Genomic DNA, 24741 nt, shown 5'->3' on the forward strand with positions numbered 1-24741 from the left:
TTAGCCATACATTCCTTTATTGACAACATTTTTGTAGGGGAAGCACTGGCAACAGAAAGTGGCCTCTAGTCTTGAGAGATAACCATTATAACTTTCTTCCAGATAACAGTGAATCGTTTTCAGTTTTGCCCGTAGATGTTACAACCATGTTAAGCCTCTGTGTCATCATGCTCTTTTTCATTTCTGTTTGTGCCTTCTTGGTGTTTATTCTAAATAGTTAATATTTTCACCATGAGGATTCCATTCACCGTCACAACTTATGAGTTGGTCAAGCAACAAGTCTTTTCCATCTATAGAAGTTTTTTTATGAGTGCAGTTTGTTTAGGAATGAACTCATGGAGAATTCATTCATCCAACCCATATTCACAAAAATGTAAACCACCAACCACTTTGGTTGCCTAACCAGAATCCTGTTCATTCCATAGTGTTTTGGCTCTGAAGCATAGCTTGAGGGGATCAGCTAATGGGAGAAAGTATGGTGGTGTCAGTGGTGCTAAGATAATAGGATAAGATGTTTGGTGTTTTTGTTTTCAACATGAATGACTCCAGTGGAACAATTTTCAATTTTAGCTTGAAGTAGCTTCTTATTTCAGAACTTTTATTAATTATGATTTATTTTTGCACTCTGAAATAACTTAGGCGGAAAGAATCAAACCAAACAATTTCGTAAATAAAAATCACATCAAACCATACTTAAATGGACAACAACTACTGTGAATCCAGTATAAACTTGCTGTATTGCTTAATTGAGACAACATATCATTTACGTATCATAAATAATGTAGAGAAAATACTTATACAATTTCTGGAGGTCAGGAATTACACACCACTCACTCTTCAGATGCTTGTCAGTGACTGATATGAATAAAGGAGAAAAGCTTCAGCAAGGAGTGAATGAATCCCCATAAGGTGTTAGAACGTGTTGAATTTGCATTCATCTCATAACAATTCTCCACTTCTTCACTAATCCCCGAGAAGTAATAATCATTCCAAGGTATGGTAACCCCTTCAACAAGTTTGTTGAATAATTCAAATACCTTTTCAGGACGACCGATGAAGTTTTCAATGATTTCATACTTCTCAAGCAACTCTACATCCTTTGGAGAGGCAATGAGACCATCCATGAAAGCAGCATAAGCTGTAACATGTTTGGTACAATCAGTGTGACACTGCTCAAAGGCTATGAGATTCCGAAGGAGAGATTCTGTCCAGTCTCCAACTCTTATAGGTGGGATTTTCAAACTTTCAGAGGGGATGAAAGTGATGTCAAACAAACATGTCCGTGAGCCCAACTCAAACTTGACATTGGCTTCATGGAGTTCGGTTGCACTGCGGATACGTTTAAATTTTCCATGAGTTTCTGATGTTGTTGGTGATGATGGCAGGTGAACACGTCTAACAAGATCAAGCAAATGCTTTTTAGCCATGGAGTGATCTTCAAATTCTTCATTCTTTGCCAATTCTTCAATATCTAGTTGATTCTGATGCTTCAAAATTCCTTCCAGACAAATGGTTCCTAGGCTTCCTGGTTTATGTAACATGATTCCACGAAAGAAAAGCTCAGCAAGTTCAGTGAGGGTGGTGCCACGAACTTCACTGTTACCTCGATTGAGAACAACTTTTAGCTTCTGAAGAACAAAAAATGGAAGTTGGTTTTCAAGCAAAATGAGATCTCGCATTATGGTGCGAGACATCCATGTCTTACTCAATATGGGATCATCACGAAACTGTTCCCATTTGTATCTTCTAAGGAAAAGCTCAAGAATGAAGCAACCATCATATACAAGCATCTTAACCAACTCATCTTTTTTGAGGTTTATGATATCTGAGTAACATTTTCGAACTCTTTCTTCCAATTCTGTCATTGCATTGACATAATCAACCAATGTTACCTGCGAGGTTCGGCCAAGGAAATCATTGAGGTACTGGAGTTTGTGAGCTTCCATGGGCTTCAAGTGATCTGTTTGATAATGGAAAGGGCCAATGGAGACCAAGCGAGGTGTGTAAGCTTCTGACTTTACTTTGCGCAGCATCTCAGGAACCCGGTATATAGAACAATTTGATGGCAGTGTTGGCACCTGTTTCAGATCTCTCTTTATTATTTCCACTAATGGGTTGGTAGCCATCTTGGTTCTTCCTTCAAAAGTTTGGAGAAGCAGGATCAATCTACATAAGAGAAAGAAAAGAAAACCCAACTTAATATATTCTGTGTTTGTTATACACACACAAACAATAAGGAATAGGAAACCAAGCAGGGGAACAAAAAAGTAGGTTGAAAAACTAAAACAATGAAAGTATGAATCTATTACACAACACCACATAATATATATATCTTGTTACCTAAAGTACCAAATGGGCAAGTAGAGAGAAGATAAAAAAAATTCCGTGTTTGTTATATACACACAAAAACAATAAGGAATGGGAAAGCAAGCAGGGGGAAAAAAAAGTAGGTTGAAAACTAAAACAATGAAGTCTGAATCTATTACACAACACCACATAATATATATCTTGTTACCTAAAATACCAAGTGGGCAAGTAAAGAGAAGATTAAAAAACAAGAAACTACACATCAAGAAATGAAAATTTTAGAGAAGATGAATGGTAGTATGCTTACAAGTGCACTTTATGGCTGGCTGAGGATTGCTGGTTCTCGTGGATGAGCTTCCTTGGTGAAATGGCTTTTGTTTGGATGGCCTCTTCCTATATATAACTATTATGGGAATAAGAGTTGCAGAGGAGAAGTTCAGAGAAGGGTAAACAGAGTTGGTGTGAAGCAATGGAAAAGGATGCCGTAAGAAGTGAAATGGGAGCTCAAGTATGGATTAAAGCTTCTTCAAAAGCACCTGGAATCTCAGAAAACTTTGGGCAATTGCAAATTGGTGGCATTGTGAGTAAGGGATGATTCTTTTTACACATTTTGTAGGGTTGAACTCAAACCTTTTAAAGAGTCGCACAGATTTGCATTTTCATTCATTAATTTCCATCATTTAAGAGCCCAAATGGATATTTACATTAAGGAAGATTAAGTAGAAAAGAGGGTGAATTCACGTAATGGTAAAGTTGCTTTGCTACAACTTAGGACCCGTTTGACAATGTGTGGACTGTGGAAAAACAGTTAATGGTGTTTCTTGCTTTGAGAACTAAAACCATATAACAGAGCTATTTTGTTCCAGGTTGTCCCTAAAACATAAATTAGATTTTTATGAAAAATTTCTGCTTCAGCAAACAGTTTTGACGTTTTTGGGCCAAACCCTACTACAATCTTTTAACTTTTTTGACACTTTTCGAAACAAAAACACTTGGTGGGTTCAATAATTTGAACTAAAAGACAGCCTCTTTCACGAAATTGGATTTAAAAAGAAAGACTCATGTTTTGACAGATGGTTAAATTCATCTATGAAGGTCTTTTAATTAACTTGAGTTCAAGGGCTAAGAAAGAATCAAATAAGTTTACAGCTGCAGCTGTCTCATCTGATTATGCTATAATCTTTACTTTCCAAAGAGTGCTGTTTCATGAGGAGGATGTGAAGGCTATCTTGAAGATTAGGCTGGCTCTATTCCAGAGATGGTGTTCAGATTTGGGGACGTGCTAGGAATGGTATGTATTTGGTCAAAACAGCATATCACTACCTGTGTGACCAAGCAGATAGGAGGGGCTGCTCTCCAACAGTCCCTTATACCCAAGACTGTATGGAAGGCTATCTAGGCTCTTAAAACTCCCCTCAAACTACAGCATTTCTTATGCAGAGCCTTATCGGGTGGGCTGGCCACTTCTGCTGCCCTTAGGCAGAGAAATATTCAGGTGAATTCACAATGTCTTAGGTGTGGAAAGGAAGGGAAGGTTGCTGAACATACATTGTTGGATTGTCCTATTGCTAGAGCTGTATTGGTTTCCTCATCTAACCTTTCTCTCTCTGATTTTGTTGAAGCATGGAGGACAGTGACAGGGAGACGCACCTTTGGGACCAGATTTCTAGTCTGGCTACCTTCATCTGTTGCGGTTTATGGAAGGCTAGAAATAACTTATGATTTGCTGGTTCGGTGTCTTCTCCTACAGACATTCTACTTCACAAAGGCTACTGTGGTGTCTAAAACTAACTCCACTGCCCCTACTGCCCAGGTTAATAGGTTGGTCAAGTGGAGCTCTCCACCCAGAGGGACTTTCAAGACAAATTTGGACGCAGCAGTAAAAGGAGATAAAGGTGGACTGGGTCTTTCAATTCCAGGAGCAGGTGGTGCACTTGTCACAGCAACCTCTTTGCCTTACACTTTCTGCTCCCCCCTTGAAGGAGAAGAATTAAGTATGAGGCAAGCATTACCACTTCCAGTAAGTGAAGGACTGGATAGGCTGATTGTTGAAAGTGATTGTTAAATGCTGACTAATATGCTCCTGTCGAAGTCTTGTGTATCTACAGAGGTCCAAAGTGTGGTAGAAGACATTGTCCACCTCTGTTTTTGTTTGTTGCTGTTTTCTTCTTAGTCCTAGGGAATGTGACTTCTTAAGCTCATTTCTCACCCAGGAGCAGTCACCTCAGCAGGCAGGATTGACTGGTCACATTCTACTCCTGGGCTCTCGAATCTTTGTAATTCTTAGGCCTCATGTTGGTCCTGTTCTTTTGCTAAATGAAGTTTGGATGGAAAAAAGGAAAGGGGGAAAATGGATGGATAAGACGACATGACACATCTGGGATCTCCTGATAGATGGGAGATGAAATCCTAAAATACTCATTCAATCAATAATACCCTCTAATTCCCAAGCAATAGCATCACAAAGACCAATACCTTCAATGGTTCAGAAGAGAATTCAGTTATGAAATTGCAATACAGGAATTACAGTGAACCCAATCCAAAGGCTTAGCAAATTCTTCTCAATGTAACAGGACCTGAAAAGATTTTTCTTTCTTTTTTTTTTTGTTCAGGGAGGAATCCCAACAAGCTGTTAGTCGAAGAGGCTACACGGACAGAGTAATTAGTTCACTTTCAATTGCAGTAATGCAATAGCCTATGAGGATCAATATCCCAGATAACTTGGGTCACCAACATACTCTGCAATTTGTTCAAGGCGCACATTGAGCAAGGCATGCGTATCTGCATCTCGGATTACACCAGTTTCTTCCTCAACGTTCTTTTCCACAAGGCTGCCAAACACATCCTTGTGCTTCCCACAGAGAACAAGAACAGGGCCACCACGCCTTGGAAGTGCTGTCTCAAGAAATTTTTGATCAACACCTTGGATTAGCTCCCTGTTCTCATCCATGGATATGTCACAAGTAGTTGGACCTACTACATCCAGAACCTCACCCTTCTTCAAGTAAAGCTTCCCCCCTCTGAAATCTTTACTAATAACTCTAACTCGAATATGACGTGTAAGCCAAGAAATTGTTGTTCTCCTCTCTTCTTCCTTACGGTTATCAGAATGAGATGCATCGCTGTGCCTCAGTCCTCTGTCTCTTCTTTCTTCTTCTTTTCTTCTCACTTCATCTTTTCTTCTGTGGTCCTTGCCTCTGGATTTGTCCCCTCTCTCATGCCTATGATCCTTTTTCTCTTCTCGATTCTGGTCTCCGTTCAACTCCTGAGCTCTAGGCTTTGGTGGGGCAGCCATATCATCAACTTGATCTTTAAAGCGCTCAATCTTTTCATTAGACCCTTTCTGTGTAACATTTTGTCCATTCGAAACACCTTGAAGGTTCTTTGCTCCTGGTGTATCCACGAAGCCTAAACCCGTCATCCCAGTTCTCCTTGTATACTCAACAACCTTCACATCCTCCTTTGTATTTCGTCCAATGCCCATCCCTTCCCGCCATCCATACCCAGAAAGCAATGCTGCAGCAAAACTCTCGACAGGAACATCGACAAACTCATCAAATCCTCGATCATCAGGCAGATTCTTCATGTCATCCTTAAATTTCTGCAATGCAGAATCCTCACTAGGTCCAGGTCGGGTGGGAGCATCCACGTCCTTCTTATCTTTGTCATCCTGGCTAGTATTGACTTCCTTATCTTGCCTAAGATTCAAACCAAAGGACATGTTTGAATCAGGTATTCCAGCAGTCAAGGGAGCTTCAGGCTCAAAGCCAACATCAAGGTCATCAGCAGAAGAACGAACAGGGAGATCAATGTTCTTCATTTTCTTAAGGGGTCTCCATTCATTAGACATAGGTGGAATTACAAGCTTTTCTGAATGCTCCAAGCTTTTAGAGGGGTCAAACTCTGTCACATATTCATGCTTGATTTCTCCATCTTCTTTGGAGTTCTCTTTGAAACTCTCAGCAGGCTTACGTTGAATTGACTTGGAAGATGTTTTGGATGCGAGAGAGAACGACAGTTTCATCTTTCTTACTACCTCTCCTTCGAGAACAAACTACAAAGAAAGACAAGAAAATTAGATTCACATACTACATATTTATCCCAATCAAAATCTTGCATATATAGTTTTCTTTCAGAAGCAGATAAGAAGATTTAGTCCCAAGCATAGTAAGGTCAAGTACAAAAACGTGGGTACAAATACCTATTCTTTTTGGGGGCCAAAATGTGGGTACAAATATGTGTGGGTGTTTAATGAACCACATGGCAATAATTATTATTTCCTAAAATGTGTACCGCAATAGTATGATGTGTTTAATGAGTTTATCAGGGTTGTAAAAATGCAGGAACAATGACAGGAACATATTCACCATGCAACAAACACATAAATTACCTAATAAAGGCAATAATTTCATCAAATAGGAGATAAAAGTCTTCAGCTGTTATACTATGCTTTTATCAAAATAATTACAATGAGTTAAATAACCATGAAAATTTCAAAACATTTTACCTATAAGGCTATAAAACATATCATCTTTCTTCAAAACCCATGAAATCCACAAAATATGATTTCATGTCAGTAAGGAAAAGAATATCAAATTGTTCAAATCTGATAGTACCAGTAATGCCTAAAACTACTTTGTGACAGCCAACAAAAGCGCCTCTAAACCATCTCAGTCAAAATTTTGAAAACATCTTAGCTTTGCACTCTATAAAATCCCTTCTTTTTTTTTGACCAACAAATACCAAGTAATGACCAATTTTGACCAATTTCAACCAACCTTATTTCAGTAGTTTTGACAAGTTCTGGTAGTTGCAACCAGTTTTGACCAGCCCCTCACACACTGAGTTTCATACTGAACCTTGATCTAATCAAGTCATCAGGAGCTACATGATGTGCATACAGATAGCAGCTTAATAAAACTTGGTTTTGTGGAGAAATGAGAGCACTAGCTTGTGTCATTATGATAAACAGCCAACTCTATTTGTAAAAATAAGAAGAGAACAATCCAGAATAGATACAAACACAAAGATACCCTAGTCCCATTTTACAACACTCCCACTCGAGTTGGTGCATAAATATCAAACATGCTCAAACTGCAAACAAGAGACAAAACCCTTACTAGTGTGCATAGTAGTAATTCTAGGCTAATAGAACTGCTTTTCCACACACACATCCTGTACTTCTCTATGTTTTCATTTTTGAATATAACTAAATGGGTGTTGCCATCATTATATTGACTTGTGCAATGTGTTGTGTGAGGAAACAGCCAAATCCTTGACTGTGGATATGGTAGTCTATACTATGAGTCTACAGAAGAAGACAGCTTTCTATGGATATTTCGCACAGTGTCTCATATGCTCTGAACGCAGCTGTCTTCTCACCAATGAATGATGTGACTCAAGCATTTCAGTGCAGTCATGGTAATACAACCCATCTCCAATGCAAAATTCAGGAAACAGGGCATTGAATAGGGGATCCCCTGTTGAATGCGCCGTTTATATCCAGGAGAAGAAAACGAAAAGTTTCAGAAGTAAATCAGTCCTTTCGGATAAATCATTTATTGAGAAATCAACAAGCACAAAAGAATATTCCTCATCACTCGCATGAACCTAAGGGTTTGGACAAACAAAAAAATCAAAATTTCTACCATAATTACAATTGACTAAAGTTAAGCGACTGCAGACTTCCATCAGTACAGTATATATCCAATTCTATATGCGTAACCTAAGGTGAATGACAATAAACAATTGATGTGTTTGAGAAAATACTTACAAATGGAGACAGAGTAGAGAAAAATCCCTCGTCCAGCTGACCAAATACAGTCGGATAAGAAGAAGAAGGCAAGGTCAATAGCTTCAGCTCGGTTCTTTCCCTCTAGCTTAACGGAGACCGAAGAGAAGAAGAGGAACCCAATATTTCTCTGCCGTTATCAACCAGGAATAGTGTGCTGCTGCCGCTGTAATTACTTAAGATCGCCGATAGCGAAGAGAAAGTAGGCAGTAACTAGGGTTCCAAAACCAGGAACTGAGAAATTTTGGTCCGCAATTGGGGAAGTCGAGGGTTTTTAATTTTTTTCAAACTGAAACTGTTTACTGGCAAGAAAAGATCCCAAGAAGCAACAGTTAGCACACGAAAAAAAACTCAGAAAGACATTATTTTTCCCAAGTACAGATCAAAGACAAAGCCAACATACCGATTTCATTAATTTCACGAGCTTTGTGCTGCACTTACTTAGTACCCATAATCCTCAGTCTTTACCTTGTATCTGTCCTCCCCAGCTTATTGAGTCTTACGCAATCAAGCTGGTCACCAGAAAGGTGCTTCAGATTGTTCTTACGATCCCACCGTTGTAATCACTGCTGCCAGGGGAAGTAGCTTGGAAAGAAAGTCTCGAAGAGAAGAAGATTAGGGCGGTGGGTAGGAAAAGATGTCTTGAAGAGAAGAAGATCAAGGAGGCGGCGGCGGCGGCGGCGGCGGAGATGATGTTTAGAAGTGAAGAAGATCAGAGCGAAGGGCGAGGAGAAGAAATCCCGCAGAAGAGAAGAACAGGGCGACTGTTTTGTGTTTTGCGATTTTCCTTCTGGTCATTTTACGATTTTCATTTTTTATTTTGTATATGTCATACAATTTCTGACTCGATTTGGACTCGGTGGTTCAACCGGGTTCATGATCTTCGACTGAAAGAACCCGAGTGGACCAGGGGCTAAACCTTGCGTCCTCGCAATGGTGGTATAACAATATGGGACGAGACGTTGAGGACCTTGAGGTTACTCTAGATCGACAAAGGGGACTTTGATCTCCTCAGACAACCCCCCCTAACAAAAAGAAAAATTACACAAATACCCCTTAACTCCTTAGGGGAAAATTTTTAATTTCAAGAAGAAACTTGATTGTTTGGTAAACAAGTGGCAATTGGTTCATAAAGTTCAATTTTAGCAAGCATTCCAATGCAAGATTGAGTGAAAATATACATGAGAAAAGAGAGAAAAGAGATAAAAGATTTGTTAATGAAATTCGATATGAAATGAACCTACATCTCCAGAACTCAGATGAAGCACAATCAATTATGAAAAAAAAACTTTTAACATTACAAGATATTTGTCCATGCAGTGATCAAGTCTAGATCTCATAGAAAAGACCTCAAAACCATGAAGAACTATCCTAGACAGCCATGGAAAACCATTGAAACACAATCAATAGAGAAAACAGAGGAAGAGAAGAGAACCCTCTAAGCTCATGAATCGCGAGTACTAACCCCCAAATTACAACTCAATAGCCCCAAATGAATGAAGCAGAGACAATACATTATAAACGCTGGTTCAAAAAACAAATTGGCGCTTGTTGAAAGTGGACCAAACCAAGGAATAAAATGAAATGAAAGAACGAATGGTTCAAAGCAGCAAATGAATAGGCGTCAAGACAGATTGGCTCTTTCACCCATTTTTATTTTTATTTTTGGAGCAAATTGAGCTAACACCCCAAAACAAGGGCTTCAATGCACTGACACCCCATTTTATGTTTAATAAGCACACAACTCCAATTCTCATAGAATGGTTAGTATTTAAGGTGTAAAGACTATTATACCCACATTTTTGTAATGATATAAATTATACCTTTCTTTTTTTGAATGGAAAAATAACATTGATGTAATGGAGAATATTACAAAATCTCTGAATTTCTTTGTACTTATTAATCAGATCTTCATACTACTTATTATTCATAAATTCTCTTCATGGAGATAGCCCCTGAATTGCTAGCACTCCTCTTCTTTGCATCCCTAAATGCTATAGACTAAATTAGGAAGTCTTCAAATGTACATTGCAGGTGCTTTCGTGTGAAGTGTCAGAGTATTTTCAAATTCAATGACACGATAACCTTTCAGTTGCTTGTTCATCTTCTCAAAGCTCTCTTGGAGGCCTAAACAATGCTCAATGAATAACAAACCTCAAATCTAGTGTTTTGCAGGTATTGAACTAACAAAGAACTCGAATAACAAGGGCTGAAGATTGAAAGAGAAGGACAAACAAGTGTCTTCTCTATTTCGTGTTACTCTTTTTTCCAAAGATGAATTGTGAAAAAGAAGAAGAAGATGTATAGGTTTTTTTTTTTTTGGGTACAAAGATGGGGCTAAACAACCAAACGTAAGGTTTCTTTTATTCCAAAAAATCTAGGGTTTCTTTTGTTTTTGAAATTTTAATTCAGGAGGGGGAAGTAAGATGATACTATATTGTCTCTGGGTAATTTAGGAATCAAATAAAATATAACTTTAATTTAATAGAAATTATTAACATATTAGATCATATGTCCAAAATAAACCCAACTTTAGGGTGTTAAGTGCTTATTAAACATAAAATGGAGGTGTTAGTGTATTAAGGCTTCTATTTTTGGGTGTCAGAGGAATTTGCTCTCTTTTTTGTGGTGGTGAACCTCACTTATTTTCCTCTATTTTTCCTTAAGGCACCGTTTATTTGCCGGAATAAAGGTGGGGTGGGAAAAAAAAGTGTGGGAAAAAGTTTTTCCATGAAATCTCAAAAATGCGGTTTGTGTGATTCATGGGATAAGAAAGTTGGCAAACAAGCTTCCTTGACCCCTTCAGTGCTGTGAATGGTGAAAATCAATTTTGGTTTTCTTTTACTTTTTGAATTACACTACTAAAACCCCCCCCCCAAAAAAAAAGGGGGGGTCGAGATCGACACTTTAGATCTAGACTGTAGGTACGTAGTTCAGTATTGCGTAATAATTGACGCAAAATCTAAAAAATATGAAAAACAACAAAGTATGACTCACATTTAACATTAATTTTTTTCACAAATCACTTTGTTTGGTTTCTTTCTCCTTCAGGGCTTCACTTCCATTACATATGAAGCTCACATTTTTTTTTTCTTCTCACCCCACCATTGTAAACTAAAAGTGACTAATGTACTGTGTAAGACATTAAGGGTACTTCAAAAATTAACCTAGTAGCTCTCACCGTTTCATAAGTTTAAGTTCAATCTAAGAATCTAGAAAGAATATATTCTAAGTATATATTTAGATCACCTCTCAAGACATCCCTTTTACATTGCTTAACATAGAACATTGCTCTGTCAAGAAATCTCATGGATTCTCAAAGTACGGATTACATTGATTAACATAGACCATTCTTCAAGAAAATCTCATGGATTCTCAAGTACGGATTGTTCTTCTCACCCTTTCCACGTCTTTCATTTCCTTCAATCCAAGCAAACATGCAATCACCTTTCCTTTACATACAGACCCAAGAAAATCTCACCCCAGGAAGTGAACTCATCATCTGCTTAGAAGCCTAGAACCAGCAGCATTTGGTGCCACAAGATTTGTCTGTAAACATCTCATGCACCTCTTGATTTTTCTCCTTTTAAATTTCATATCTGCTGTTGTGAGACTTATCTTAGATTACTGCTCAGTAAGCATTTTTGTTTTGTTTTGTTTAGTTTGGTTTGAATTCAATCTAATTAAGATATGTGCTTTTTTTGTAGATCTGTCTCTGCAACCCAAAGAAATGTTTGGAGTTGGAAAGTTGGTGGAATCAGTACAGAGAGATCTGCAACATGTACCTACATTGCCATCCAATTGCACTCTCTACCGAGTTCCGGCGATGCTTCGAGGAGTAAAACCAGAAGATTACACGCCTCACTTGGTAGCCATTGGACCTTACCATCGTAGCAAACAATCCTTGAAGAATATGGAATCACATAAGTTGCACTACCTCAACGAATTTCTACGTAGAAATTCTCGGGTGACTTTAGTTGATTATGTAAACGGAATTGCAGGTCTGGAAGAAAAAGCTCGCAAATGCTATTCAGAAACCATCTATCTTGGAAGAGACAACTTCATCAAGATGCTATTATTGGATGGGTGCTTCATCCTTGAGCTTTTTCTCAGAAGAGATAGATGGGAACAGTACCGTGCTGATCCCCTATTGAATAAGACATGGATGTCTCGAGCTATAACGAGAGATCTCATCTTACTTGAAAACCAAATTCCTCTTTTTGTTCTTCGCAGATTAAAAACCCTACTGAATCGAGGAAATTCTGAAGCTCGAGCTACTCGACTCGAATATCTTGGTCGAACCTTCTTTGCTGAAATCATGTTGCGTAGACGTGATAGCTTTGGTGTTTTAAGAGCTTCAGGGGATGGAGAACCAGTAGATGTCGAAACCTTGCCAGAGAATGAAGAAGCATCAAGTGGTCACAGTGACGAAACACAGCATCTGCTTGATTTTGTAAGAAATCTTCATCTTCCATCATCGACAGCAACATTAGAAACTCATGGCAGATTCAGTTCTATTCATAGTGCTACAGAGCTTCATGATCAAAGCAAGGTGAATTTCAAGTCGGGTTCTCAAACTTGCTTGTTTGAAATAACTTTTCATAGGCAAGTTTTAAGCATCCCACCTATAAAAATTGGAGACTGTACAGAATCACTCCTGAGAAATCTGATTGCATTTGAGCAATGTCACAGTGATTGTAGCAAGCATTTCACAGCTTATGCAGCACTCATGGATGGTCTTACTGCATCTTCCAAAGATGTTGAGCTGCTTCAGAAGAACAAGATTATTGATAACTTCATTGGTCGACCTGAGAAGGTATGTGAGTTATTCAATGAACTTCTTGAAGGAGCTACACTACCTCTTGATAATTTTTACTTCTCTGGGATCTGTGAAGAAGTGGAAACATATTATGAGATGATCAAGGCAAGCAAGAGGAATTATGCTTTGTTCAACAGTAGTGCTTTCTTGGGATTCTCAAAGAGGTCACTCCTTTTGTTGATAATTGTAATTGTGGTTCTTGCAAATTACTGGAGAAGTATTAGTAGATGATGAATGATTCTTGTTAGAACCATTCACCAGCTTCAGGAGTTGATGAGGGTTCTAAAAGTTATTGTACAAATTCAAAAAAAAAAAAAATAAAATGATTGTTGTAAATTATTATTTTCTTTTGTATTTATAGTTAAATGCAATCAATCGTGGTGTGCGCAAAGCTAGCCCGGATGAACCTCAGTTTCAAAAAAAAAAATGCTTACCAGCAGAAAAAAACACCCTAAGAAATGAAAGTATATGACAAAAAAAGGAAGAAGAAGCAGGGTTGTAAACTCAGCCACCCTTTTTGTCTTTTCTACCAAAAAAGTTGTTAGTTATCTTTTACAAAAAGAAAACAAAGAATTTCTCAGTTACACAAGTAATTATTATTTAAAGTATGAAAAATTCATGTACAGCCGTGCACGTACATTACTTGTGTTAAATGCAACAATTGATATAATCACACAAATAAGATAAAATGACATTAGTGCCCTTGATCTACCATTTTGAAGAATAAAAAAATAGTTAGGAATTATAATGATCTAGATATGAAGAGTACCTCAATGATGTACCCTTTTCACCTTCATCCACCACACATTTAGGAAGAAGATGTTCATTTAGTCCATTTTATCAGTGCTCAAAAGTGCTTCCTTTTTGCAATAGATGATGAAGGGGGTGTAAAGAGAGTGCTAAGGTAACCTAGAGGGGGTGAATACGTTGCAACTAGTGGATTTGCCTAATTTTTCGGTTTAATTGCAAATAAAAGATAAATTGTGGATTTCAATGATATTAGGGTAATGCAATCAACCATAAGACAAGTATTTTATAGTGTTTTGACTTTGCAAGTCTACATCCACTTCTCTCTTTGCCTCAAGAGAGTATTCCATTAGTGATTATTTTTTAATACAATTGGTAGAAATCAAACCATTTACAATCTATGTTCAATAGAGCAAGAGCACTCTTTACAATCTTTGTTTTAAATAGGGCAAGAGCACTCTCTACCAATATTAATTAACCTAAACTAGAATTGAATAACAATACAATTAGAAGAAATGAAAGATATTACCAAACAAGGGGTGTGATACTTTACCCCTTGGGCTAGAGATTTTGGCCCTAAAGGCAGGTTTGGGCCAAAATATTTTGGCTCTGAACTCGGGCCAAGGGTGAGCCTGGGATTATTCTCTGGCCCGCCCAACCCATCTCGGTCCGTCCTTGATTTTGGCCCTGATTTTGACCGTGATTTTGACCGTGATTTTGACCTTGATCTTGGCCCTGATTTTGGCCCTAGTTTTGTCCTTGATATTGGCCCTAATCTTAGCCCTGATTCTGGCCCTGATATTGGCCCTAATCTTAGCCCTGATTCTGGCTCTGATATTGGCCCTAATCTTAGCTTTGATCTAGGCCCATGATTTTGACCCTGATTTTGGCCGTAATTTGAGTCTAGACCCTCCACCCATATGGAGATGAATTAATTCTAATCCACTCGTTTGCATAGAGGTAAGGCCTCGCTCAGTGCTTATGCACTCTACTCGCTGCCTTCTCCACGAGCCCCCTTGCTGAATTCATTCATTGCCCCCCTCACTTGCTTGATGAATTACATGGGTGAATAATTGACATGTGCCAAACTTTAAAAACATGATCACGTTTTATAAAAAATTAATAAAAATAAATTATATCCTCATTATCAATGTAGTAAGCATCAATTTGATTTTGGCCTGATCTTGACCCGGATTTTGGCTCTAGTTTTAACATTAATTTGACCTTAATCATGTACTAGATTTTTACCCTAATCTTAATATTAACATTGATATAACTATAAGTCTTGACTTTGACCTTTAGTCATTTTGATCATATTAAACTATGAGTTCACTCTTTATATTATTTTTAAGATAATTTTTATTTTTTGAACTAAGTCATTTTTAGTTTCCAAAAATCATTATTTTTTTTTTTTGGACTAAGGCGAGATAATATATTATAAATAAAAAAAAGCTAGTATATAGAGAATTAATATTTAACAAATCTACACCCCAACTTCTCATCATGAATATTGACATCTTACTTTTGCCTCCAATGTGATATTTCAAGAGGAAAAAAAAACTTATTAAGGACAAATAGATATGTTTGTAACTAAAATATCATTTTCTTTAACTACAAAAAAAAATATCAATACTAAATTATCGTTGATTTACTTGTTAACAAAGATATCAATGGGAGATGTTTTCAATTTCCATCATCAAAGCAATAGGAGACTTTCAGAGCTCAATATAGAATTTTGGAGTATGAATTTATTTATGTTTAAAGCAACACTATCAACTTATTGACTATTTTATTATTTTCTTTGAGCTTGAATCATCTTATGTTTCTATAAATTTTATTTTTAGTTTACTTGTGATATATATATTTTTTTATGAATTTACATTTTATATTTTAGGTCCAAGAATATGACCAATTAAGACTAGGGCCAAGATAAGGTCAATCAAGGCTAGGGACAAGGCTAATCAGGGTGAGGGCTAGGGACAGAGCTAATTAGGGCCAGGGACAAGGCCAATTAGGATCAAGGACTGGGTCAATCAGGGCTAATTAGGGCTAACCCATCCCGACTCGGCCCAATTAGGGCCGGAATGGGCTTGGCTTGGCTCTGTAGGGCATAGGGTCAAGCACAATAATCATTGGCCTTGAATTAGGGTTAGGGTGGGTATAAGCTCAGATTAAAATATATAGGGCTGGATTTGGGATTGCAAAAGTCGACCCAGCCGCCCAGTCAGGCCAGTTGCAGCCCTCCTTTTAAGGGTTTTTCTTTGTTTTGGAAACTTCTATCAATGGTTGACCACGTAGTAAAAACTAAATCAAACACCTATAAAAGAAAGTGTGGGAGTATATAATGTAAGTATTTTAAAATATTTTTACATCTAAAGGTAAAAGTTTTCAAATTTACAAAAACAAGGCCAACCGAATCCTCAAATTCCCAAACCTTCAGTGCTCCTCCGCTCCACATCCTCGTCTTTCCTCCCTTTATTTTTCCTCAATGTATGAGTACTTCAAATGTCTTGAAGCTAACATCGTTTCAGAAGTTTTGAGTTCAATCTAAGAATCTAGGAAGAATATATTCCAAGTATATAGATCACCTCTCAAGACATTCCTTTACATTGCTTAAACCATTGTTGTGTCTAGAAATTCTCATGGATTCTCTAGTACAGGTTGATCTGCTCACCCTTTCCACGACTTTGATTACCTTCAATCCAAGCAAACATGCAATTATCTTTCCTATACATACAAACCCAAGAAACCTCACACCCAGGAAGCAAACTTATCATCTGCTAGAACCAGCAGCATTTGGTGCAACAAGATTTGTGATTTGTCTGTAAGCATCTCACCTCTTGATTTTTCTCCTCTTAAATTTCATAGATGCTGTTGTAAAATCTATCTTAGATTACTGCTCGGTAAGCATTTTTTTCTCTTTTCTTTTTGGATTCCTTTGTAGAGTCTCTGCAACCTAAAGAAATGTTTGGAGTTGAAAAGTTTGCGGAATCAATACAGAGAGATCTGGAACATGTACCTCCAGTGCCATCGAATTGCACTCTCTACCGAGTTCCGGCGATGCTACGGGGAGTAAAACCAGAAGATTACACGCCTCACTTGGTAACCATTGGACCATACCATCGTTACAAACCATTCTTGAAGCATATGGAATCACATAAGTGGCACTACCTTAACGAATTTCTACGTAGAAATTCTCAGGTGACTTTAGTTGATTATATAAACGCAATTGCAGATCTGGAAGAAAGAGCTCGCAAATGCTATTCAGAAGTCATCTATCTTAGAAGTGATGAGTTCATCAAGATGCTATTAATCGATGGATGCTTCATTCTTGAGCTTTTTCTCAGAAGAGATAGATGGGAACAGTACAGTGATGATCCCTTGTTGACTAAGACATGGATGTCTCGTACTATAACGAGAGATCTCATCTTACTTGAAAACCAGATTCCTTTCTTTGTTCTTTGCAGATTAAAAACACTTCTGAATCGAGGAAATTCTGAAGCTCGAGCTACTCGACTAGAATATCTTGGTCGAACCTTCTTTGGTGAAATCATGTTGCGTCGACGTGAGAGCTTTGGAATATTATTTCTGGAAGGTATTTTGAGAGCAGCAAGGGATAGAAATCTAATAGATTTCGAAGACTTGCCAGAGAATGAAGAAGAATCTAGTGATCAGAATGATGAAACACAGCATCTGCTTGATTTTGTAAGACGTCTTCATCTTCCATCATCACCACCAGCAGCAGTAGAAACTCGTGGGAGATTCGGTTTTATTCATAGTGCTACAGAGCTTCATGATCAAAGCAAGGTGAATTTCAACTCGGGTTCTCAAACTTGCTTGTTTGAAATAAGTTTTAGTAGGCAAGTTTTAAGCATCCCACCTATCAAAATTGGAGAGTCGACAGAATCACTCCTGAGAAATCTGATTGCATTTGAGCAATGTCACAGTGATTGTAGCAAGCATTTCACAGCTTATGCAGCACTCATGGATGGTCTTACTGTATCTTCTAAGGATGTTGAGTTGCTTCAGAAGAACAAGATTATTGATAACTTCATTGGTCGACCTGAGAAGGTATGTAAGTTATTTAATGAACTTGTTGAAGGGGTTACACTACCTCTTGATAATTTTTACTTCTCTGGGATTTGTGAAGAAGTGGAAACATATTATGAGATGATCAAGGCAAGCAAGAGGAATTATGCTTTGTTCAACAGTCGTGCTTTCTGGGGATTCTTGAAGAGGTCATACCTTTTGGTGATAATTGTTTTTGTGGTTCTTGCAAATAAGTGGAGAAATATTAGTAGATGATGAATGAATATTGTTAGAACCATTCACCAGCTTCTGGTCAGGAGTTCACGAGGGTTCTAAAAGTTATTGTATAAATTATTATTATTATTTTATTGTAAATAATTATTTTCTTCTGTATTTTTTATTTGAAATTCAATGTGAAATGAATGAATAATTGATTGCAGAAGTGTCAATTTTGGGATCGAACCACATTTGGCTATTAAGTCTGAACTAAACCTAACCCGAGGCTTTAGACCGGGAAAGAATCAGGGAACACAAAACCGATTGTTTTCGGGCTGGTTCGATCCAATTATAGTTGTCATTAGCCCGAATCTAATGGATCAAACCGAACCATAAAGTACCCAAACCCAATAAGTGAAGAAGTTGGGTTGTTTGGGCTTCTTATGAAAAAGAAAGAAAAAAAAATGTTTGTTTGGGCCTTAAGTCCAATATTCAAGATTCAAGATCGTTATAAATTTGATTTGATGATGATTTGATAATAGGTCTATTATGGTTCCAAAATCGATCTAAAACCGTTAATCTAGACTAAACCCAAACTGTATCTGTTGTTGTGAAAATATGTTCTTATCTCCTTGGTTCACTCCTGATTCGGGTTTGATTTCTGAGACCAAAACAATGGTGAGAGTGGGCCGCCTCTAAGGACATGAAGCCACCTACAATGATTAATAAATCAGTTTAATTAGGAAAACTAGAGACTCTCCTTGAGGAATAAATGCTCAAGGGAACGAGAAAAATAATGTTCTTCAAGAGTTAATGCAAGAAAGTAATGGCTAGAATATTCAAGTCTATTTGGTTTACCTTTGATCAGGCACAATGAAGAGTATGCATGTAGCGGGTCCATTCCTTTGGTGGATAAGAACGCCTAACAACCTTTAGATCCCCAAAGGCCTAAATAGAGGGTGGAAATGACTTTTGGAGAGGCTTGTACTACAAAGCAAACCGTGCGATCTTTACGTTGGTAGAAGATCTTGTTGATGCGTCAAGCAGTCAGTTTCGAATTGATATTGACATGACGCCAGCCAGCAGTTGGGGGAACAAAGAGGTGCTGGAACAAGGCTCGAGACAAGCTTGGGATGAGGGAGAAGCTTCCTTGTCATCCTTGAGCATTCATTGACTCTTGGCGCATCTAATGCGGATTTGAATGTTGTGATTGACGTTTGAATAAAAGTTACGTCACATCCGTTGCCAGCGCTGCTTCTATCGAGAAGCCACATGATAACAGTTGTGCGTCACTGTGATGCATGAATCTTGGGTTCTCAGCTGGTATCTTTTTCGAGAAGTCCCATGATTGAGAAGCGTCAACAGAGTTATCTTGGTCCAAGCTTGAACCTTGGATTTGGTTCAAGTGGCTTATTCCGATTCATGGATTCATATGTAATGACCATAACAGTATCAAACTGAAACCACAATTTTACTAATCCTCCATGCTAAGGCGTACTTTTAGCCTAAAAACAAAAGCCAAACCAAAACTGGCCCAGACCGAACTGTTGATACCCCTACTTAACCCTAAGATTTCCACTAATTACAATCCAATCAATCCATCCTACTAATAAACATCTACCATGGGTTCATCTAATTTATTATAAATAAATTTACCATATAATAATAAACACTCTAAAAGTTAACCAAGAATTTAGGGCGGTTGGGGTTAAAAAGGGGGGGGGATTACAAAAAAAAAAAAATTAAAAAACAAAAAATTAAAAATAAAAAAAAAAAATAAAAAAAATAGGGGTGGGGGGGGGAAAAAAATAAAATTATTTGCGCGGTTTTTGTAAATGTGTAAATGTAAAGCTTTTTGAAATCTCCGGTCACCCTACCCATAAATCAGTTAACAAAGGTGAATCTCAGTCCCGTTTGTCTGTTCTGTAACCAAACAGGCCCTAGTTCATCTTATCTTTTGCATTATATGTGGTCCATACTTTTGTAATTTAATATCAAAGAGGTAAGAAGTTTAGCTCTTTTCAATATTTTTTATTTTTTTGGGGTCTCCTTAATGTATGGGAAACTTTTAGTAATTTTTCTCAGAAATTCTTTAATTTAATGCATAGAAATTTGGCCTCTTGTGAACATATCCAAGTCTTGTAAGTGTCAGCTATATTGAAGTTGTTAGGTTATCTTTGAATGCTTCCTGTTCTTTTCTACCAAAGAAGTTATTGTTTGTTGTCTTTTAGCAAAAAGAAAAAGAAGAATTTCTCAGTTTTCCAAGTAATTATTATTTAGAGTGTGACAAATTCATGCACCGTGCATGTACATGACTTGTGTTAAATGCAATGAATTGATATATAATCATACTGATATGAAGTCAAAATTAATGACACTGGTGTCCTTGAAGTGCCATTTTGAAGAAGAAAAAGATAGTTAGGGATTATATGATATGCACAGGAAGAGGACCTCAATGATTTACTCAAGGTTTGAATAGTCACATTATGTCATCATGTCATTGGTAGGTGACACCACTGACACAACAACACATCGCGACATTTCGAGCTACTTTTGGATTGATGTCGATGAAAAATTGATCTTCAATTTTGGAGGGTATCTGGAGTTATTTGTACCTGAATTTTGTAGTGTAACCTAAGTTGAGGTCAATAAACACATTGTGAGCGTTATTTTAGCCTAAAATATCACATGAACTAATGTTCCTAATCGACATATGTTTGGCTGTGCAGGCGAAACTGAAATTAAGTATGAAAAAACTCTCAAATTTGTGTGAAATCTCACTTGATCAACACAATCAATGTAATAGCCAGCCATAACGAAGCAAGATATACTCGTAGATGTCAAAGATCGGAGAAAAATAAGGTTAAAATGCAAGAAACATGAGAGAGAAGCTATAGGAAACCTTGAAGAAGAGAGAGAAAATGGAGGAAAAAATCAAGTTTAAAATCGTCAAAAATTCAACCAAAATCCAACTAAATATCAACGACATTGGTGACATATTAGAGACATTTTGTGACATATTGGCAATATATCGGTGACTTTTGGAATTTTCCATGTCGCACATGGGTTTTGTGTCGGGTTCCATCGACATGGCGATATATTGCCGACTTTTTGTACCTTAGATGTATTCTTTTCACTTTCATCTACCACACATTTAGGAAGAATATCCATCTCTAATCTATTTTGTCAGTGCTCAGTACTCAAAAATGATTCACTCCTCAATATATGGTGAAGGGGAATGAGCAAAGTATAATTCTCCAGTCCAAATCCTCTACCCGTCAAGGTAAAATTCTAATGTTTCCCTCATACTTTTTCACCACAAACTGGAAAAAAAATTCATAACTACTGGACGCTTCACTTTTGATCCGCCTCTACGGGAGGTGAAAATCCGCGTCGTGATAAAAAGAAAGCTTCTTTGAGTCTCTTTGACACTTAAAACCGATCGACTTTTCCCCCTGGAGTCAGGGATCTTTCTAGGTCTTTGCCATTAGTTCATTTTGTCAACACTTAACACTTAGAGATAGATCTCATCCTTGACACCCAAAAAAAAAATGATATAGATCTCATCCCTAATGTATGATGAAGAGATGTGAAAAGAACATATACCTCTACCGACAATTATATGCCTCAGAACTCTCCTTCTCAATGTGATCCTTGTATTATTGCTATATATGACAACCACACTTTATATGATCAATGTGACTCTGAAGATTCCCCTTGATATAATGTGATTGTGAAGATTCCCCTAGAGAAGTTGGAAATTTTTTATTTTATAAGATTAACATTTTAATTATACTATTGAGAGCATGAATCATGTTTTCTCCATCACCATCGACCAATTATTATGAGATAAGAATAGAATTAAGAGATTAATAATGAAATGGACTTGATAAAATTAAGTAGCAGCCCTTGAGAAGACTTTGGACATTTCATCCGAAGTTACCATATATATTCCTTAATAGAATTCATATGGATTCATCATTAGCTTTTGACTTTGGTTCCATCATTTTGCTTTGGTTATCAACCATTTATTATTTAGAATAAAAATGATTCTTGACAGCGTTTCTGTTTAACAATTTTTATTCCAGCAAAGCAAATTATTATTTGTTTACAAGAAAATTTGTATTTCTTGTGCCATAGGTTAACCTAAAGAAAGGTGGTGCTTTGTGGAAAAACTAATGTGACTTATTAATATAATCAAGTTCATAATGTTAAGTTTTCGGCTTTAAATTTTGTTTAGATTGATTGGAGTGACTTCTTGGATTATATCATACATTATTCTTATTATTTATTAATGTGACATCAATCTTATTAACTAATTCACCGTCATTTTATCAAAATAATTGAAAACTCATGTTCTTCAAACAAAAGAACAATAACTATATTAAATGAAAAAGTTTAGGTCAAAAGATTTATACAAAGCGAGAATAATTCACAATAAACAACGGTTGTATACCCTTCCAAGATCTATTTATAAATAATCTACAAGCACCCTTAGTAAGAAAATCAGCAAAATCATTGTCAATCTTAGGAATATAACTAAAACGAACTAGGAAAAGAAGAACATCGCTTCACATCCAATCTAAAGACGATTTGAAACCTTGAAAAGCACTAATAACAGGTAAACAGTTTGAATGAGGAGGAACTAAGGACATAATTTTTATTTTATTTTTTCTTATTAGTGTAGGTTAAAAAATGGATTAAGTTGATGGCTACAAACAAAATTCTAATGAATATCGAATTTATGGTTTACGACTAACTCAACATGTCTAAGGAAAACAGACTCAACAAAGTTTAGAGTAATCCAAAGGGGTTGGTGCAAATTAGCAAAGAATATATTTGTGTTCTCTTTTGCATGTTTAGATTAGTTTATATGAATTTCTCAAACTTTCAGTTTTGCCCATATATATAGCCGGACGTGTACAAAGTGTCAGCCATATTAATTAGGGGCCCACAACCCCACAGACCAAGGGAGGGTCAGGGACTCAGGGGAATGTGAAAGGGGTGGTTGAGAGAGAGGATCAAACCCATGACCTCCTTAGACTTTATGTCGCTATTGATATCAGAGTTAAAGATTCTAAAAAGACTAACCCAAGTCTAACCCTAATGCTTCTACCTAAACAAGAAAAGTGAAACCCTAATGTAGCCGTGACTCTTGTTAATGTTGTTTTATTGTTAGGTAATCTTTTTAGGGTTTCAGTTTTTACTAACCTGACTTTGGATGACTTGTCAAAATCAAAACTTAGTTGTCCATCTCTACCTGTAGACATGGTAATTATCAATCCTTTTCCATTCCAACTTTATCTCTTTTTTTATTCTAATTAAATGGGAAAAAAAATATTCCATAGAAGTCTTCTAATCCTTTAAGAACGATCATGTATGCTTATCTTCTTAATTGAAAATATCATAAATGTGATGAATCTAAAGACACGTTTCATGCCCCAATAACTTTGTTAAAATGGACCACAATTTGAAAAATAATGTTAGATTTTTAATTTTAATATTTGCACGTTTTGCACGTGCATATATCTTCATAGGTGATCGATAAAAGTATTTATTATAAACATTTTATAAAAATACGTTAATGTTAAAATTTTGTCAAACTTGTATAAATCAAGACGTACAATTCACCATTATCCGAGCTTCCATGTTAAATACTAGCTCTTGCTTATACAAGAAGATCATATTAAGGCCTATTTGATTACTTGTGTTGATACGGAATCTTGCTCGTCCTTCCCTGTCACTTTCCTGCAAAACACGTGCTTGACCTTAGGTGGTCGAGGTACATCTATGATGAGCAAGTTAATTCCAATAAGATATGATCACCACTACTCAATAGAGAATTCACATAAAATATGAATGCCTATCTTCTTAGGTTTACCTGAGGTGTTTATATAGTATAAGATGATAGAGTTATATTCGGAATATGACTCTAAGACGAGTTGTTCAAGGAAAGTAACTCTACGAAGAGTTCTTTACTTGACCTATCCTTCCAAGAAGTTAATAGATGATAGAAGTTTGCTATGATCGGGCTTTCTTGAGTAAGTGGTCGATCCTACCAAAGGCAACTAGTTGAATAACCATACTATACAAAGATAGAGACTGGTCGAACCGTTCAGTCACCGGTTTAGACCGGAGTATGTGGAATGACCATTTTTAGTGTTAACAACTTGAATTTGAAGATTTTAAATCTAGTTCAAATCTATGGAGTCATAGTTCATAAAATTAACTGTTTGGTTAGCCTGTATGTTTAAAATGAGATCTATAGATTCACCTTAAAAAAATATTTATGGAGTCATCTTCAAATGTTTAATGTTTTTATAATTATGATGAAATCTCTGGATTTCACTCATACCCATAAATTTATAGATTCATATTTTTAGTGTAAAAATGTGAATCTCTAGATTTTATGAATCAAAAAATTTACACAATTAACACAATCAAACGGTTATAAATCTTCCATTTGTGAATCAAATCTCTGGATTCATGTAACCAAACACGCTGGGTTTGCCAACCCAATATAAACCGGGGTTGACCCACGCGCACACCGGCGTGGGGGGAGTCTTCCAGGGATTTTTGCACCACAGGATTCGATACCAAAATCTTGCTTAAGCAAACCAAGCTGCTTACCACTTGGATCGACCCCGTTGGCTCCAAACACGCCTTTAAACTATGAACATACATCAAAAAAGGTATAACAAACTTTTTGGGTGGATAATAATTGATTTGATTAAGAAGATAATTTTGTTAAACAATAGATTAAGGAAGATATGGTGCTTTGTGACATGGTGATGCCATTTAGTTGACTTTTTATTCATGTTTAACGGTTCTC

At 36.8% G+C, this 24741-nt stretch overlaps 4 protein-coding genes across 4 annotated transcripts; 2 read left to right on the plus strand and 2 right to left on the minus strand.

The window, feature by feature from the left end:
- Positions 1–755: 755 nt before the first annotated feature.
- Positions 756–2679, minus strand: LOC149021809 (UPF0481 protein At3g47200-like). The gene is made up of 2 exons (XM_089147188.1): positions 2615–2679; positions 756–2166 (listed from the first exon to the last, which is right to left on the minus strand). The coding sequence occupies exon 2, from the start codon at positions 2124–2126 to the stop codon at positions 849–851; it is 1278 nt and encodes a 425-aa protein (XP_089003314.1). The 5' UTR covers positions 2127–2166; positions 2615–2679; the 3' UTR covers positions 756–848.
- Positions 2680–4671: 1992 nt separating this feature from the next.
- Positions 4672–8880, minus strand: LOC149021810 (protein MOS2-like). Its single transcript, XM_089149991.1, has 3 exons — positions 8502–8880; positions 8081–8400; positions 4672–6361 (listed from the first exon to the last, which is right to left on the minus strand). Exon 3 carries the CDS (start codon positions 6329–6331, stop codon positions 5012–5014), a length of 1320 nt encoding a protein of 439 aa, XP_089006117.1. The 5' UTR covers positions 6332–6361; positions 8081–8400; positions 8502–8880; the 3' UTR covers positions 4672–5011.
- Positions 8881–11598: 2718 nt separating this feature from the next.
- On the plus strand, positions 11599–13227 carry LOC149021811 (UPF0481 protein At3g47200-like). Its single transcript, XM_089147189.1, has 2 exons — positions 11599–11649; positions 11806–13227. The coding sequence occupies exon 2, from the start codon at positions 11829–11831 to the stop codon at positions 13146–13148; it is 1320 nt and encodes a 439-aa protein (XP_089003315.1). The 5' UTR covers positions 11599–11649; positions 11806–11828; the 3' UTR covers positions 13149–13227.
- A 3202-nt stretch (positions 13228–16429) lies between these two features.
- On the plus strand, positions 16430–18016 carry LOC149021812 (UPF0481 protein At3g47200-like). Its single transcript, XM_089147190.1, has 2 exons — positions 16430–16488; positions 16609–18016. The coding sequence occupies exon 2, from the start codon at positions 16629–16631 to the stop codon at positions 17967–17969; it is 1341 nt and encodes a 446-aa protein (XP_089003316.1). The 5' UTR covers positions 16430–16488; positions 16609–16628; the 3' UTR covers positions 17970–18016.
- The last annotated feature ends 6725 nt before the right edge of the window (positions 18017–24741 follow it).

The sequence above is a fragment of the Hakea prostrata genome, chromosome 3 (assembly GCF_041222555.1).
Source record: "Hakea prostrata isolate BN-2017 chromosome 3, UWA_Hpros_2, whole genome shotgun sequence".
In the NCBI taxonomy this organism is placed as follows: domain Eukaryota; kingdom Viridiplantae; phylum Streptophyta; class Magnoliopsida; order Proteales; family Proteaceae; genus Hakea; species Hakea prostrata.